The sequence below is a fragment of the Anopheles cruzii genome, chromosome 3 (genome assembly GCF_943734635.1).
Source record: "Anopheles cruzii chromosome 3, idAnoCruzAS_RS32_06, whole genome shotgun sequence".
Lineage (NCBI taxonomy): Eukaryota > Metazoa > Arthropoda > Insecta > Diptera > Culicidae > Anopheles > Anopheles cruzii.
This window is the reverse complement of record NC_069145.1, coordinates 25,866,386-25,883,009: the sequence shown is the minus strand read 5'-3', so window position 1 is coordinate 25,883,009 and position 16,624 is coordinate 25,866,386. Positions and strand designations below refer to the sequence as shown.

The following is a 16,624-nucleotide window of genomic DNA, read 5'->3' as shown; positions in this document are numbered from 1 at the left end:
AATGATTCTCATAACTTTGAATAATTGTTCTTGCATCACATGAAGCACTACATTGGTAAACGAATCAGAACCACATTATTTAAGAAATTAATTTATATTCTTACAGGACAATCGCTTCAGTTTGTACTATAACAGTAGGCAAATGATATACAACAATAAGTTGTTATGAAACAAAAACATGAGCTCGCACTACATGGTTAGCATTCATAAACAGATGTTCTTAAGTTTCTAAAGTACGTATTTTTAGCTTTTAAATCACACGCAACATAAACTACTCGCAATCGGCACTTGATGTAGGCGTTAGCAATAGAGAATAGTTCTAAAATAGTAACGTGCAGTAATAAAATGTTACGGCGAATGTAGCATACGTATGTTTAATCGCTATTATTTTATGCTCATACTTTTAGTTGATCATTTATGAAATGTGTACCTATGATGGCAAATTGTGAATAATGCACAAGATACGTTGGGCTATATTTTTCAAACGGCGTGCCCATCGCTTTCCTACCCCTTCGCTAGAAAAAAAACGTAAAACGTCAAGCAAAACGTCACACGACTCAAGCGACTCCGACACTCCGACAACGCCGTCGGAGCGAGCAAGAGAGAAACGAGAGAGAAAAGAGAAAAACAGAGAGAATAGAGAGTAATTTCATTCGGATGTCAGGTTCGCAGTGGCTTAGTTAGGTTAAAAAATCGGTCGATTCATAACATTCATAAAATATTTTGACGTTTCGTGTTTATAGGACAAATTGAAAAACGCTCCGGTCCGTAGCGCAGCCAGCGCAGTTTATTTGTTCTGTGCAATTTGAGAAATAAGTCTTTTCTGTCTTGAGTTTTTCTTCCGTGTCCAGTACGCGCGTCAGAAATCTTTCTTGTCTGGGCTGCTGGAGAAGCGATAGCGACAGTGAAGAACCCGTGTTTCGCGAACCGAAATTTCCTGCAACAACGAAACCGAGGTGAGTTGTGTCATGGGCCCCGAGAACTGGACCCTTTTTTGCTCACCGAAAGCCCTGCGTTGGAGCTCCACTGTTTGGATCGTTGTTCCCTCGTTCTCCGTTTTCAATGTATGTGTTCGGAGTTATCGATTGAGACCCGCCGCTGCTGCTGATATGATGCTACTCGGTTGCTGGACTGAGCGTCGTATTTATAATTTAAACGGGAAGAAAATGTGAGGGCGCTTTGTAGAACTTGCGGCGAAGAAAGCAAAACGACGTCATGTGCCCCTATACCGTTCCGGGTGTACTAAGCGTCTCCGTCAAACACCCTTTTTTTTTCACCAATCTGATTTATCATCTTTCTTTGCGTCGCGTTGCTGCGTCTTAGAATTATTGTTTTGCATCTTCCTTTCTTTTTCCGTCCTCTCTGGTTCTGGTGACGATGTAGTGGTGTGGTGTTGCGTTACACGACAAGTGCGCTTTGTGTCAGGACGTCACACGACTACAACCACAACCACCGTGATTGTTTTGGTCCAAGCGTCGCAGATTTATGCTCCTGTTTTATTCAATCTTTTGCTGCTGTTGGACTATTGATGGCATTTCCAAACCACAACCGAACAGGTGTAATTCGTAAAATATATTGCACAAGAACGAACGCCGAATTATGGATCATATTGGTGAGCTTTTTTGCGTTTCCGTCGTCGATTCAGAAGGAAGTCCTCATGAACAAAGCATTTCCTTCACCATTGCTTTTGAATGAATCGGAAGGAAACGAGACAATTAGAACGTAAAAGAAACACAAACAGCGCATTTCTCTTCGGCAGCAAACGGAACTCATAATTCGATTCCTCCTTTCTTCAAATTAATGTGTCTACTTTATGCTTTCTATTTCCAGGAAACGTCACCGTAGCAGCAAAAAGTTGAAAACCGTGTCCTTTCGCGAGTGCAACGTTTGTGTTGTTTTCGAGTGTCAAAGTGTGCGTGTGTTCGTTTTTGTGTGTGCGTGAGCTGTATTTCCGTTGGTGTGTAAATCCCAGTGAAAACGTCACGTCGTATTTGTATAAGCAGCAGTCCTGCTACGAAAATCCCAATCCAGTGGTGGCTTTGTTTTTGTTTGTGTTTCGCATTTCCACGAGCCACGCTCTCCCTTTCGATGCTGTAAATTTTTGATAGGTTCTGCCTGCCCATCACCACCGATGTCCTTATCCTGATGTCCTTATGGTCGTCGGTCGTTAGTGTTGGTGAGATTGCACCTGCGTCGTCTCGTCGTGGTCCTTTCGCTCCACTGGTGTGCGTTTGATGCAGTGAGGCGAGCCAGTGAAAGGAGGAGATAAAAACGGTCGAAATACCAACCAAAGGGCAAGGCACGTGTGGTGTTGTGTGTGCGTATGTGCGGGCGTGTGTACGACCGAGAAAGTCGGTTGACGGTCGGGCTGATTTCCGTTGGTCTCGCGCAAAGTAAGGAAGTAAACGGCCGCCCATCGGTGATCGCGGGCGCGTGGAAATTAACGTAGAAAAAATAATAAAACCGTCGCCAATTCGTTCGTCAACGGCCGAGGGCTGTTGCTACGTCGCTACTGCGTGGTGTTGTTGTTGTTGCTGGTCACTAGCTAGTCCGTTTCCGCGCGCACACCCGGCCGAGGTGAGTGCGAGGAACAGACGGAAATCACGGAACACAACATAGGCTCGGTCGAGGAAAGCGCCGACATTACGGAGACCAACGGAACAAACGTCGTCGAAAGCATGGTGAAACGGTGAGTTTCGGTAGCATTGGTAGCACTCTAATCAACATAATAAACTAGGCACGGACATTTTCTTGAGGTGTCTCATACGGTCCTAAAGCTGTTTCAAGGGAATATGCGTCCCTCTAAGTTTACGTTGAAAGCTCCTCTCACGCTGGTTGCTTTTGTCCTTTCCGACATTCGATCCTCCCTCACAAGTCCTTGTGTCGTTTCATAAAGAGGAACCTCGGCAGCCCATTACGGGCGTATAAGCCGAAGATCCATCTACCTGTCCTTCACATAATTTGCAGAAGAAATAAACAACAACGTTGGAGATCTTTTTCGGGCTCTCGGTGTCAGAAAAGAAATCGGACACCGGTGCGAGCGAAAGGCTGTTCCGAGGGATTTTAGGGAAAATTGCGGTGAAGGTTTTCGTACCTTTTGCCTACCAAGATCTTCGTTGCTCGCTCGATCCTCTCGTGTGTTGTTGGGTTTGCCACATCCTGTGCAATATCCTGCTGTGAAGGGTATCGACAGAAGGTTTCGAACATGCTATCGGGTTGGGCACATAGAAAGCAGATTAAACAAAAAAACACCATTTCCGTTTATGTTCAACAATTTCCAATTCCACGAAGCAGAGCTATATTTTTTCACATGCATTCACGTATGAGGCTGGAGCGGGCCGCAGTGTTCCGAGAGGGCCTAGCAATTATTGATTCATTTTGCATACGCCACGGATGACATAATAACAGGTTCGTAGTATGGCTTCGGTCCTTCGAGGAGGTCACGGTGAGGAAGCCTGGGGTCGTCAGGTGTCTCTCCCGGCACAGCCTGTTTGCTCTGCGGCTAATGACGATTTTATGATCGTGTTCTAATGATTTTTCCTTCTACGAGATGAGCTAAGCATTTAATGGGCCTGTTTATTGTTGCAAATAATTGCTGATCGCCGAGGTTCCTCAGGTGGCACCTCTGGCTGGCAGTCCAGAGTATGCCTGGAGGCCATTTGTTGAACTTGTAATTCATTCTACAAGCGTTTCCTTGCAAATGCAGCTCAATTTCGGTTTGTTGGCAATTTTTGCTTGTTGCAGAGAAGATTAAAATGACGCATAAAGTTCCTCCAATTACAAGACGCAAACGTTTCCTTTCGCTTTTTCGCTGTTGTGTTCCTGGACTATTTATTTCTCAACAGCTGCGTTGTAGCAGCTCGCCCTCCCAAGGTGACTGCGGCATTTCCTGCTCCCTGCCATCATCTTATGCAAAAACACCATAAATATTTAATGCGACAGATGATGTCGCGTCGCGGCTGGCTTGCGGATGATGATGATGCGTTCATCGAAAGAAAGTCTGTTGCTAACGTTGCGTTAGTGCCACTTTTTTCCATTTCGCGCCGATATAGTGAAAAATGTGGAACGAAGTCATTATAAATTACGTGGACCTAATGGGTCGTCCTCCGATTTTGTTTTAACTTCTTTTAGTGGCATCGTATCTCGATCAGTAGCTGGGAGCACCGTTACACATCATTAATGGATCATTGGACGTGTGACCTGACATTAATTTCTTGGGAATTCATTTTTTTTATTTATCAATCAATTTTTGACAAAGACGAGTCATTTGTCACCATCGTTCTATTATCACTAAATAATGATCGGAGTTGATTTTCTTGATGACGTTTAATTGATCATTAATCAATCACAGCTCATTGCAATTCATTATGGTGCTAAAACATAAATTAATATTTTATGCAACCTCTTTGGATGTAGCGCAAAATATCGGTGACAAGAATGGCACATGCATTGATTATTGTCACAGACATGGACACATTGCGCAATCGATTGCATTGAACCTATCAGAGTCTCCTTAACGCTAGTACATTAATTTGGAATCGCTTCGCAAGCTCAGTTAACGCCAATTGCCTTTTGCAAACACCATGTTTGCCACAAACATTCTTTGTGCCAAATGATTTTCTACCTTTCTGCCGTATGCGGTACCGTGTTTCTTCGGGAAATTATCTGGCTAATCATCTCGAGTGCATTAAAATTACTATCTATCATCGTTTGTTTCAATTTTCTTCGTTGGTTCTGCTCCATGTAGCAACACAGTGGCCGTGCGAGCCGCGCCCACCGCGCGCTCCTCTGTACGAAGCCCCCGAGGACACCGTTTCCCGGTTGCGGTTGGTCACTCAAGTGCACGCGCGCGCCCTGTGCTGCAATTTTATGACGTGCATTATTTCGCAATCGCCGAAGAAGGTTGCACTGTGAGTGGAACGTGAGAGATGATAGAGGGAGCCAATCATTCCCATGCTTCGTGGCCAAGTACGTAACCCGCAGTTTGGAGCAAAAATCGGAACCTTCACTAGGATTTTGATGGGGCAATTGAGCAATAGTTGCATTTCGCGTCCGCCGCAAGGCTAATCGGGGTCTTGCTGTAAGGTTTGTGGTGACATCATTTCATCCGCCTTTTTTCTATTGTCGCACATTTGGCCTCAAATTCGAATCACTATTTCAGCGTTCTTAGTACATCGATGGGCTCCGTGCTGTGCATGTCATGCTTCGAGGAACGGTCACGCAGATTGACAAGTGTGATTTGAAAAAGGTTGAAAGTTGGCGTGGCCATGTGTCGCGGATGACACATGGACACTCTTTCGACGGAATGACTCAGGAACATTTGGCACAGGTACGGTGATGACGTATGGATTTTATGACCTCTGTCGTGGGGTCCACTTATGCAACATTCGGTTCTCTTTTCCAATTTTTGCATTAAAGAGTTTTGTTTTTGTGTTCTAGTCTAAATGGCTTTTTTCCTATTTTTGTGAACTATGTTTATCGTCAGCCGATATCTCTGTGGCATGATCAGATCGCGTAGAGGTCGTCGGTTCGTGGGTACGGCCGGCTGGATCCACCTGTCTTTTCGTTACCTCTTAGCTACACCGCGATCACAAACTGCTAATTAATTTTACGGCTGATCGATGATCGATCTGGGGGATCGGTTGTTTGTTGGTCGGAGCTTAACGAAGCGTGGCTGCCGTTGCGCCGTTGTGATGCAATTGTTGTGATGGTGTGTGGTCATATTGAGTTGGCTCCTTTTTATGATTTCGATTTTTATCAAGTGATGTAATCTTTATTGAAACACAGTGGAACAAGTCTCTTCGGACAAATTGGCGCCTGCTGTGAGGCAGCGATCGTGGTAAAGCCCGCAAGAGTGAATGGTACATATTTTTATTTATTTTGTCGCGATAATCGATCTCTTATTTGAGCCGCTTCATTAGCGTTTTTAAAACACACGCAGCAAGAGGCCAGCTGTTGTTACGAAGCGTGACTAAAATTTCACTCTCACAGCCGGCCCTCTTTATGTGGCGCACATGCCGAGTAACGAATAAACCCGCTCATAGCACGCCGTCAGCTGTCTTTGGCGGTTCCATCGATGTCTGCGGTCAGTTGAGTGCCGTTTTCAACGAAGGTTTCGATCCTGCTGCTGACGCCGCGCATAATTTTGCTGACGATGGCGAAACCGTTGGAACGAACTGGGCAGCTGCCGGTGCTGCTGCTGCCACCAGCAGGAGAATTAGCGGATAATGTTTTACATAAAACTACCCAGCCCGTTGGTGGCGTTTGCGTTGTACATTATGCTGGCCGCATAATGCTGTCTTGTTCCGTTCTGCGAAAGTGGCACACTCATGACGTCACACCGTCACCGTTTGCTGCAGTTCTTTTGCGGTCGATGTGCTGCCAACAAAATCGTCCTTTTGAGCGGGGTGTCCGTTGTCCTTTTTGCCGTCGGTCAGCGTTTAGGAAAAAATGAGGCCAGTGGTGCGCGCTCTCTCCTCTGTCAAGTTCAACCAATTGCCGGGCCTTGCCACCAAACGCGCAAGGAGGCTCAAACCGCCTCTCGAATCCGATCGATAAGATTGTTTAGTGTGTAAGCACTTTTCAAGCAACGCGAGACACGACTCGAAACATCGACCGACCGTTGGAAGGATTATAATAGTGCCGGGCGCGACGGTCAACTCACGAAGCGAACATATATTTTGTCGTCGTAAAATGAGAACCCCATCGGTGGATCAGTCGCATGTTTGTTCATGATACCAGACGGCTTATGCTGATGGTGCTCAAATTTAACCAGAAAACGGGTTTTGCTATTGAATAAAATTTTATTACCGTTCACCGTATCCAAGGGCACAGCAAAAAGGTTTTCCAGAAGCTAAAACTATCAGCTTCGAGTATTCAACGATTACATTACTGTTGCCCCCGATGCGTTGCCTTCATATCGCCCACTGCGTGTGGTATTTTCTTCTTTTGTTTATGAAAATATTGTACTATATGCAATGCAGGGTCGTGGAAATTTATCTCTCCTTTCGCCGGAACTTCCTTTCCATGGGCCCCTGAGCAGCACCCTGAGATAAGATAGCGTAAGAGTAAGTGCGGAAAAATAAATATTTGTACGCAGCACAACTTCGTGTGCCGTATGCGCTACTTCTGATAAGGGACAACCGGTAGCTTGATAAAGTTTAGAAGATACTCGACTTGTTTTGTAACATTTGCTACAAACAACATTGCCCAAATGCCCAAGTTATCTACGACATTCGACAGTATTCCTTCGACATTCGGCTTTTACCGTGCCTGACGGGAATGCAATCGAACCGTAAAATATCGAAGTCGTTCTGAAGGGACGGAGCCGCAATTCCTGAGTGGTGAACTGGCAATCTTTTCTCGCAATTATAACGCCTCCTGCAGTACTCGTTGGTCGTCCGCGGTAAGTCCGTGCGCACAGCCGTGCGCAATCGAGAGCGCTGAAGCGTGGCCGGGTGAACTCATCCTTACAATTTGCCGTGCACATCGTAGGCATTCGGCGAACGTGTGGACTAGGGCCCCGTCGGTCACGAATGGCCGACGAATCACCAGCAGCAGCCCCATGTTCCTAACGGGTTGATCTCAGACATCGAGAACAGCGCGCCGCGCTACGCAAAATCGCGCTTTCTACGCCATTTGCGCCGAGGCCATCGCTACGGTTCGAGTCCCACAGGTGGCCTCCTCCTCCGGACTACCGGTTCTGCGTCGCTCCGTTCGATTGTTTGTTACTGCTCCTCCCGGGTACCCGGGTGATTGTTTTGCTACCACTTTAGCGCAGCTTTTACTCCCTTTGTGGTGGTCCGGGGCAGATTCGATTATGATGGTGTGGCGCACTGACCCCTGCGGAGGAGCGGGCCGGCGCTAAACGGTCGCGGAAGAGTTCCGGTTGGGGCGTCGGTCATTAAACCCACGGTCTCTCTTTCTCTCTCGGGAGAGAGAAATTTTGGAGAGCAACGTAGAACGACAGATCACACAGACAGCGGCCCGATTTGCGTGTATGGGTCTGGGGCCGGGACTTGCGCCCGCAATCGCGTTGTGTGTGCGTTGGTTATTTAAGCCCTGCGCCGCCCCAAACGGCGGAGTTGAGTTGTGGGGGCTGTTCTCTCCCCACTGACAGCCGGCCGCCGATGACAGATGACAGATGGTTCGCGGGCCTTTCCAAGCGAAAACAAAACAATGCCTGCGGGCGGGGGTCATTCCACTGTGTGTCTGTCTGTCGCTTCCACTTCCCATGCAAAGTATGGCCGGTTACTACTTCCACCGGCTTTCGGACCGCGCCCGCTGATCAGTCCGCCAGCTGGAAGTTGAGGTCTGAACCCCTCATCCATTGCACTAGCTAACTGTTTCTGTCCCCGCCGCTTTCTCTGGTCCAGTTGTGTTCCCGGGTTAGAATGAGCCCCCCATCGGGGGATTGTACCGAAAACCGCAAAAACCTATCGCTGGACGTGGTAAGACGGGTCTTTTCCCCACAACTCATCAGCAACAAAATGGGGCCGATAGAAACCACCAAACCGCGCAGGAAAACAGCAGAGCTGGTGCGGGGTTGAGTGGAAGACAATGAGCGGTTTTGCTAAAATTGGCCAACCCGCGGGAGGCTATCTCGTTGAACCACTGACCGATAAAGCCAGCGAGTTCCCCATGATCAGCCCACTGACCGGGTCTCTCTAATCGGGTTTTGCGGGGCAAGATGTGGTTCGCTAAATTGTTTTAAATTTCGTTCCATGTTTGTGCGATCTCTATCTTCTTGCCGCTCACTTGTTGCGAATGGGAAGAAGGAGCAGCGGTACATGACGCGGCCATCAGGGCGTCTGCCGTCTGTCTTATCCACGGCCTAGGATGAAGCAGTTGATTAGTCCGTTTGCATGATATCATCGGGCGGGAGGGCCTTTGTTTTCGAAACTACTCCAATGAGGAAAAGATAAACACATATTACGACGTCCTCCGAGAAGCGGTGAACGGCGGTGGCGTCGTCGGAAGTCAGTGCGCGAACACGGAGCGCAATTATCTGTCTCGTCGCGGTGCAGGAGGGAATACTAATTACTACCACACTGCAGCAGCAGCTCCCCGTCTGGTCGGTATGCAACTCATGCACGGGACGATCCGCCGCGTTTTGTAAGGATTGCTTCCACCATCTTTGTTCCTTTGGACGATGAAGCGACAATCGACGCACATGATGAAGTTGATGGTTGTTGACGGGCGGGTATCTTATAAGCAGCGGATTGTGGAACGAAACGTGGGGCCTGGCATTTTTGGGGATTCCTCTATGGATGTTGGTGGTCTATTTTGGGACCCATCTCTGTGTCTGGGTCGAGTGTATCAATTAGTGTGCGGCATCCGTCCTCGTTAACACTACTTTGCTAAGTGTCACTGTCTGGCTCCTGGCGGCTCCAAAGTACTTCCTCCTATTACGCACGACGGAAATATCCATCTGAGGACAATATTCACTTTCCGCCCCTTTCCTGGGGCTACTTTTCACTCGTTGTAACCGTCTGTCAACGTTGACGTTTCGACTGCTCGTTGTAGTTGGTCTTATCAAACGTGTGGAATCCCACGTAGGAATTTTCAAGGACAGAGGGGCGTAAGTTCTGGACAATGCACGAAGTGGTGCGCTATCACTTCTAGACGAGTGCCCTCCTAATCCTGTGTTGAAAACTGTCTGACTTACGATTGTGTCTTTCAACTGCTTCTCAGAGGAATTGTAAGTTGTACTAGTGTGTTTGAAGTTCTACCCTGGGCCATGTTGACATGACAGTCGCTGGAAGATACGCCACGACGGGTAGACAGACTGCATTAGGTGCTGTTTTATTTACCCAGTTAGTTGATTGAGTTGCGATTGACTTTGCTCTCGGCGCTGATAGCGCGCCCAGAACTCGGAACTACAACGACGGCTCGCCATTAAATCGATAACAAACCCACACACAGACGCTGTATATTGAGGGGTCGCGGCTCAGCTGATTTGGCTCGACGTAAACGTCAGCTCAATCGGCGCGTCGACCGCGCCACGGAGTCCTGCATATAGTGTGTGCTGGTGGGTAGAATAATCGAGCCGGTCAAGCCATCATCATCATCGAGCGATTCGAGTCAAGTGCGCGCTGGGGGCAGACTCTACGTACAGCGGTTGACGTTGACGTCAACCGCGCGCGCTCTCGAGCCGAGGGAACTCGTACGACCCGCGACCACTTGTGTACTCTGTGTTCGTGACGCGTAATTACACGAGGAGGGTCTCTTGTAACACGCGAGATTAAAAGCAGTCAAGGGTGAGGGCAACAAGGGCTGCTCCCTAGGATCGGGAACCGCCTCACAAACGGCTTAGCATTACTATCGTAATCGATTAAACCTTCACCGGGCCGTGCCGTGTGAATATTTGATCGCGTTTTGATTCCAGCTGTTGGCTGGCTGGTGGCTGATCGGGAGGGTAGTAGCGGGATAGTAGTCCGCCCCGTAGTGTGTGCCCTTTTTGATCGATTCCATATTCTGTTGTCGGAGGGCGGCCACCAAGGGGGCAAATGTTGGTTCGGCGCCGCGCGGAAGACGACGCTATCTATCGTACGCGCGAACGAGGAAGTTGTAAAACGTAACGTCAGTTGTGAACAATTTTCATAATTAGCCGCCGGGCAAACGGGGACGGGCGTAGAGAGGAGGGACCTGGAAGGTGCGTTGTGGGTCGCCCTCTAATTGCACTCACCTATCAATCCTTCGCGCCGCGAGTGATCGGTGGGTGACGGAATGTCTCGTCGGAGTCTCCATACAACCATAAACCCGGGAATGGTGGAAATGAATAAAACGCTCTCCGGTTTGTTGTGGAACGTTCTCCTAAAGTCGCTCTCGGGGCGTGTTTCCTTTTTGGGAACTCCTTAGGTTTAAGGCGATTTTTATGGCTGGGTCCGGGCCTTCCATTGGCAACCGAAAGTATTTATGGAGAAGTACTCATTGAGACGATTGTTGCTGCAGCGTGCATCTTTTCGTGCCTAAATGGTGGGTGAGCATCGCATTCCTCGAGAAATGTCACTGAACCTTCCGAACAGTCCGAGGAAAGATCGAAGTTCTAATTTGTCGGCGACACGTGTCCCGAACTCGGAGCACAATATTTGTTTGTGGGTAATTGAGCTATTCTAGGAATGGCTTTCTCGGAACACGTTTGCTTTCTTGGAGTGGAGTGGGCTTGGATTGAAATCTACCATTTTCCCTACGCTTTTCCAATCGACGGTCTTACAGTCATTGGCACGGTGGACCCAACTTGACTAGTATGATACTGCCCAAGCCGTTCCTACAATAGTTTCGCTTCGCTAGACGTTTGGCTTTGAAGGTCGCCACTTAGGCACAGCACTTCAGTAAGCATAAATCCAGAGTGGCTTATCAGTGCCACTGTATAAAATGAGTCGAAGAGTCCAAAGCCAGTAATAGTAGTGTATGGGCGCGCGCACCACATTGTAGTATGTGGAGGTGCCCTTAACGTCCGATTGGACGTCCCCGATCACAACCGCCCATGATGAGATGAGCGCCCATGATGATCGGTTGCCCTCGATGTTCTCGCGGCGAAGAGCTTATTCGTAATATTTTTAATGGCGGTTAGAGTAGTGTTCTTTGTGGGAGGGACGCTACGCTTCGTGGGGAATCACTTTCTTCTTGCTTCGCCGGCGGCTATAAATATCGTCCGGTGAACGATCGAGAACTCGTCGGATGAGCAGCCCATCATTGGGGCCGTAATGAAGCACGTGAAGACACGAAGCCCGCCGCCTTGTCAATGTCTTCCAGATGTTCTAGTTCGTTCGATGGATCTCTTGGTGGGCTCTCTTGGAAGAACTCCCACAGAAGTCTGCCTTTCCACCGGTTGGTGGTGGATGCGGTAAGATTTATTGGTGGACGGCAGCAGCGTGTTTGAATCATAAGCTCTTTGCGGGAGTGAGCTGACGGTGAACGATGGATGGTGCCCCGGAGATGAGGTGCACTTTGGTACAGACGCGGCACACCCAGCGGGGGACATCCTTTTTTCCCGATCGAATCTCGAGGTATTAGCACTGAGTACAAGGCTCCGAAATGTGCACTGCCGCAACTGCAGTGAGCGATATGGTGGTGGGTGTTGCTGACACTCTCGAAGACCAGCACTCCGTTCCGCTGGTCATTTTCTTCAGTAGTGCACCATTAGGTCATGAAGGTTTTGCTTTAGCTATTTTTCTTCCCATTTACACTCTTCGCTGCCTCTCGCAATGCCTGGGGCGGCTTCAAGGTGCTTTCTTTTCTTTATTTTGTTCCATTTTTTGCTCGCTATTTGTTGAAGGCCACCAAAATCAAAGGCCTTCACCAACTCAACTCTCTTCTCGGTGGGAAACCTCGGAGACACGCAATGATTCGCACAAGTTATAATGGTGGCCCACTTTGTCGGGGGCAGAAAACGAAGAGGTCCATCAAGAGCCGTGGAAGCCATGGACCAATGGGCCCCTTGATTGCGTGCGGCAAGGGCTTTCCTTCGCGTGCGTATTTGCTGTTGTTGTGGCCCGAGGAATTGGATGCATTGGGATGGAAGAAAGGCGTGAATCGGTGGTATCTCTCCTTCCGAATTTTCACTAGACTTCGTAGCATATGTATTTCCCATTTTGTTTCAATTTTTCCGATTTATCTAATCTTCTCTCTTCATTTTCCAGGGGTGACGGCACAGAGTCTCCGATGATCACGGAAAGTGATGCAGATACAGATAAACCCCGAGTGAGATACGGCGAACTGGTGATACTAGGGTAAGTCGAAGATGTGCTTCGGGGAAAGGGGGCTATCGCATTGGCCAAAGTTCACCTATTTTGGGTGAAATACCGATTCACATAAGCCGATTCCACACTGATCATACTGATTGCCGCCTCGAGTGCCACTTTGGCACCGAAAACCACCATTTTGCTCGTCCTTACACCAAATTAACGAAAGGGAATGGAAAATCCCTTTCCAACAGTCGCGCATTATTCCGGCGGCGCCGTCGATCAGCTGCTGTGGGTCGTGATCACCCGCCTCGTGACGCAAACACAGACCGTGGATGGTTCGATGGTCTTGGTTTGGGTTTACTGCTTTCGATTTCTCCTAGCGCCCCGGCTTTTGGGAGCATTAATGCGCTCTCGGTGTCTTTTGGTAGACGAGAATCGCATGACTCTCTGTAAGGGAATGGAACGAAGGGTTTTGTGAATGATGGCTGCAGCGGTCTGCGCAAAGTTCAGCCCCCAGAACGGCATCGTGAACCGCTCGCGAAGGCAGCTGTCTTAAAGTGTTCCTTTTTTCAAAGGCATAGAGACCTATCATGATTTGAAGCCCGTTGGCGAAAGAACCGAATGCTCTTTGCTGCTGCTGCAGACACTCTTTCGCTTCTGTCTGTTTTTTAACCTTTCGATTTCTGAAGCTCCCCAACTCCATCACGCGAAATCGAAGACGATTTAACAAAAAGCAAACATGTCCGGAGCAGAGAAATGGGCCACCCATTAGCTGGCTGCCGCGTCCTGCCCAGGCTTTAAAGTCATGGCGCCCCGCCACCTCGCGTGTGTAGGCGACTCTGACTCTCTCGAGCGTGATCGACTGACGTTGTTTTGCTCCGGTTCGCTTTTGCTGTGACGGGAATTGTTTTCGATTTATTACCAGATTTCCATTTCTCTGGCCGGTGATGGTGTGGTGGCCGCGCTGGAACACGCTCCCTTTCTACCGGCGAAGAACTTTCGTGGGAGAGACCCCGATACGTCAAACAGCAGTGCCCTGGCTGCGCCATTTTATGCTGGTGAAGCGGACACCGGCCGGCGACGGTGACGGTGGTGGTGGCGACGACGAGACGCGCTCCATAACCGGTTCTCGGGCACGATCGATCAATGTTGTTCAGCGTGGCTTCAGGCCCGAAAGAGATGTTATGCTCCGATGTGCTGATGTATAGCATCGGAACCGATACGGTTATCGGTCGGAAAAGTTCAACAAACTCGTCGCCTGTCGCGGTATTTTGAGGGGAATAAGAGGGAAATCATTGTAAAAATTATTGTAGAATTAAAAGTGAGCAAGTCGTGTAATATTCGTGGAGATATTTTTGCATTTAAATTTTCGAAGATGAACTGTACAATTAGCTTAGTTTATTAGTTTTTATGGAAAATGTCGTAAACAGAATTAAAATTGTGCAAGTCAAAACTGCATTGTGCTACTGCAATTTGGACCAATCTTGACTGCTTTATTGAATGAAATTCGTCCTAAAGCGCTTCTATTCTGTGCAAATCCCTGGAACACGAAGTGAATGAATCACTCCACGTATGGCATCAGTTATCTCTCAAAAAACAAAAGTACAAAAGTGAATCACTGCACCAACAATAGTTCCTCAATCGTCCACAATTCATACGAGAAGACTATAATCATGTACTACAGTGTCTATTCGTTCTTGTCAGCTGGTCCAGAGTACTGTTATTAGACCATTACATTTAAACACGACGCAGTGCTAAAGGCAACTCCTGCTAAACGGTGCCGATGAGGTTGTTCTCAAAGGGACTATGTTTCTAGCGATGCGATGCCTATACGCACTCTATCGGTGTAACGAAGCATAAAAAGAATAACACATCGCTCAATAAGTTCGCAGGATGACATATAGATGGCGAAACAAATACAGAATCCTTATGATTTTTAGACAGTACCAACCTTCAAACGATATCTGTCAAAGTTTCATGACATTCGGACTATTATTTACCAAGTTACAGTGTGAACAATTCAATCAACTTTTGTAAATTGAAAAAAAATGAAAAATCAGAATTTCGTGTGCTCATTAAGCATTGCTTTGTGATGGGAAAAAATACCCTGCAAACTAAACAGTGGCTTGACAAATGTTATTCGGACTCTGCTCCATCGAGGCAAATGGTTGAGAAGTGGTTTGGTGACTTTAAACGTGGTCGTACGAACACCGATGATGCTGAACGTTCCGGTCGCCCAAATTCGGCAGTTACTGAAGAAAACATACAAAAAGTCCACAAAATCGTCTTATCCGACCGCAAATTGAAATTGAAGGAGATTGCTGAGGCCGTAAAGATATCAGAAGGCAGTGTGTTTACCATTTTGCATGAACATTTGGGTATGCGGAAGCTTTGTTCGAAATGGGTGCCGCGTTTGCTAACACCGGACCAAAAACAACAACGAATCGATGATTCTGAGGCATGTTTGGCCCTATTTAACCGTGATAAAAGGGATTTCTTTCGTCGCTACGTCACAATGGATGAAACATGGATCTACCACTTCACTCCTGGGTCAAATCGGCAGTTGGCTGAGTGGACACCAGCCGGTGAAAGCCGCCCAAAAGCGCCCAAAGACTCAAACTTCTGCTGGCAAGGTTATGGCCTCCGTATTCTGGGATAGTCATGGTATTTTGTTCATAGACTATCTTGAGAAAGGTAAAACAATCAACAGCGAATATTACATGGCATTGTTGGAACGATTGAAGGCTGAAATCGACGCAAAACGACCGCACATGAAGAAGAAAAAATTTCTCTTTCATCAAGACAATGCACCGTGTCACAAGTCAATGAAAACGATGGTGAAAATGAATGAATTGCACTTCGAATTGTTGCCCCATCCACCATACTCGCCAGATTTGGCCCCCAGCGATTATTGGCTGTTCTCGGATCTCAAAAGGATGCTCCAGGGAAAGAGATTTGGATCGAATGAGGAGGTCATTGCCGAAACTGAGGCATATTTTAAAGGGAAAGATAAATCGTTCTACAAACATGGTATCGAAAAGTTAGAGAAGCGTTGGACTGACTGTATCGCCTTAAAAGGAGACTATGTTGATGAATAAATACAAATTATATCAAAATATTGTTGTTTTATAAGCTATCCTACGGACTTATTGAGCGATGTGTTACATTGTATCCGGAAACAACTCCGCAAACAATTTATTACTTTCGTGCCTAGCATATAGTGTTGCTGCTGCTGACCGCGCGCTGACCAATCACTATCGGGATTCGGACACGCCGTTTAGCATATGGTTGGCACTCCTCCTTACAGCACACCGTGTTCGTCGGTTGTTGTGCCATTAAAAGGGGATTGTTCTCTCCTCGCGAAAAGTGTCGGTGGTCGGTGGTGTTGCTCCGGGGGCTGCTCTGCTGCGTGCCGCGGCCCAGACATCAAACAGTGTCTTTCATTCGCGGCGGGAGGGTTGAGTATCCGTGTGACGGTCATTCGGGGTGTTTCTTGTGGCGACGTTGAAGATGTTGCGCCTGCATACGGCGAAGTGCAGCGCTCAAAATAATTCCATCTTGAAGATTTTAATTCGTCTTCCGTGATGTCGGGACGCGCGCTGGACTTCGTTTTCTGCTCGTTGCCGCTCGGGCAAAATCCCTTTTCGATTTGTTATGGCCGCCAGCTGTTGTGGCCAAGCTATGGAGCCAGCATTACAATGTTGGCCTCTGTTTTGTTTCTTGTCTGCCAGGGGTCGGTCAGTCTTGAAGGAGGCAGAAGTATTATGGAGCGAGAGCCGTCACGTTGCTTCCCGCATTTCGGTTTTGCGGTGTGAAATTTTTGCTGGATTGGACTGCCGCGTGTAGATCGCCCGAGCGAGAGACCCTAATTGGAGCCATACCACTCGCGTGGTCCTGTTGCTTCTGTGAAGTGCTGCGTGGCTGGCGCGCGCGGG

At 48.0% G+C, this 16,624-nt stretch overlaps 1 protein-coding gene across 1 annotated transcript in view; it reads left to right on the top strand.

The window, feature by feature from the left end:
* The first annotated feature begins 1,880 nt into the window (after positions 1 to 1,880).
* The window catches only part of LOC128271279 (protein pellino), a 36,907-nt gene continuing 22,163 nt past the window's right edge, over positions 1,881 to 16,624 (top strand). Inside the window, exons 1-2 of the mRNA XM_053008735.1 lie at positions 1,881 to 2,689; positions 12,645 to 12,734. Of these exons, the coding sequence (XP_052864695.1) occupies positions 2,679 to 2,689; positions 12,645 to 12,734 (101 nt within the window). The 5' untranslated portion in view covers positions 1,881 to 2,678. The remainder of the gene's footprint in view (positions 2,690 to 12,644; positions 12,735 to 16,624) is intronic.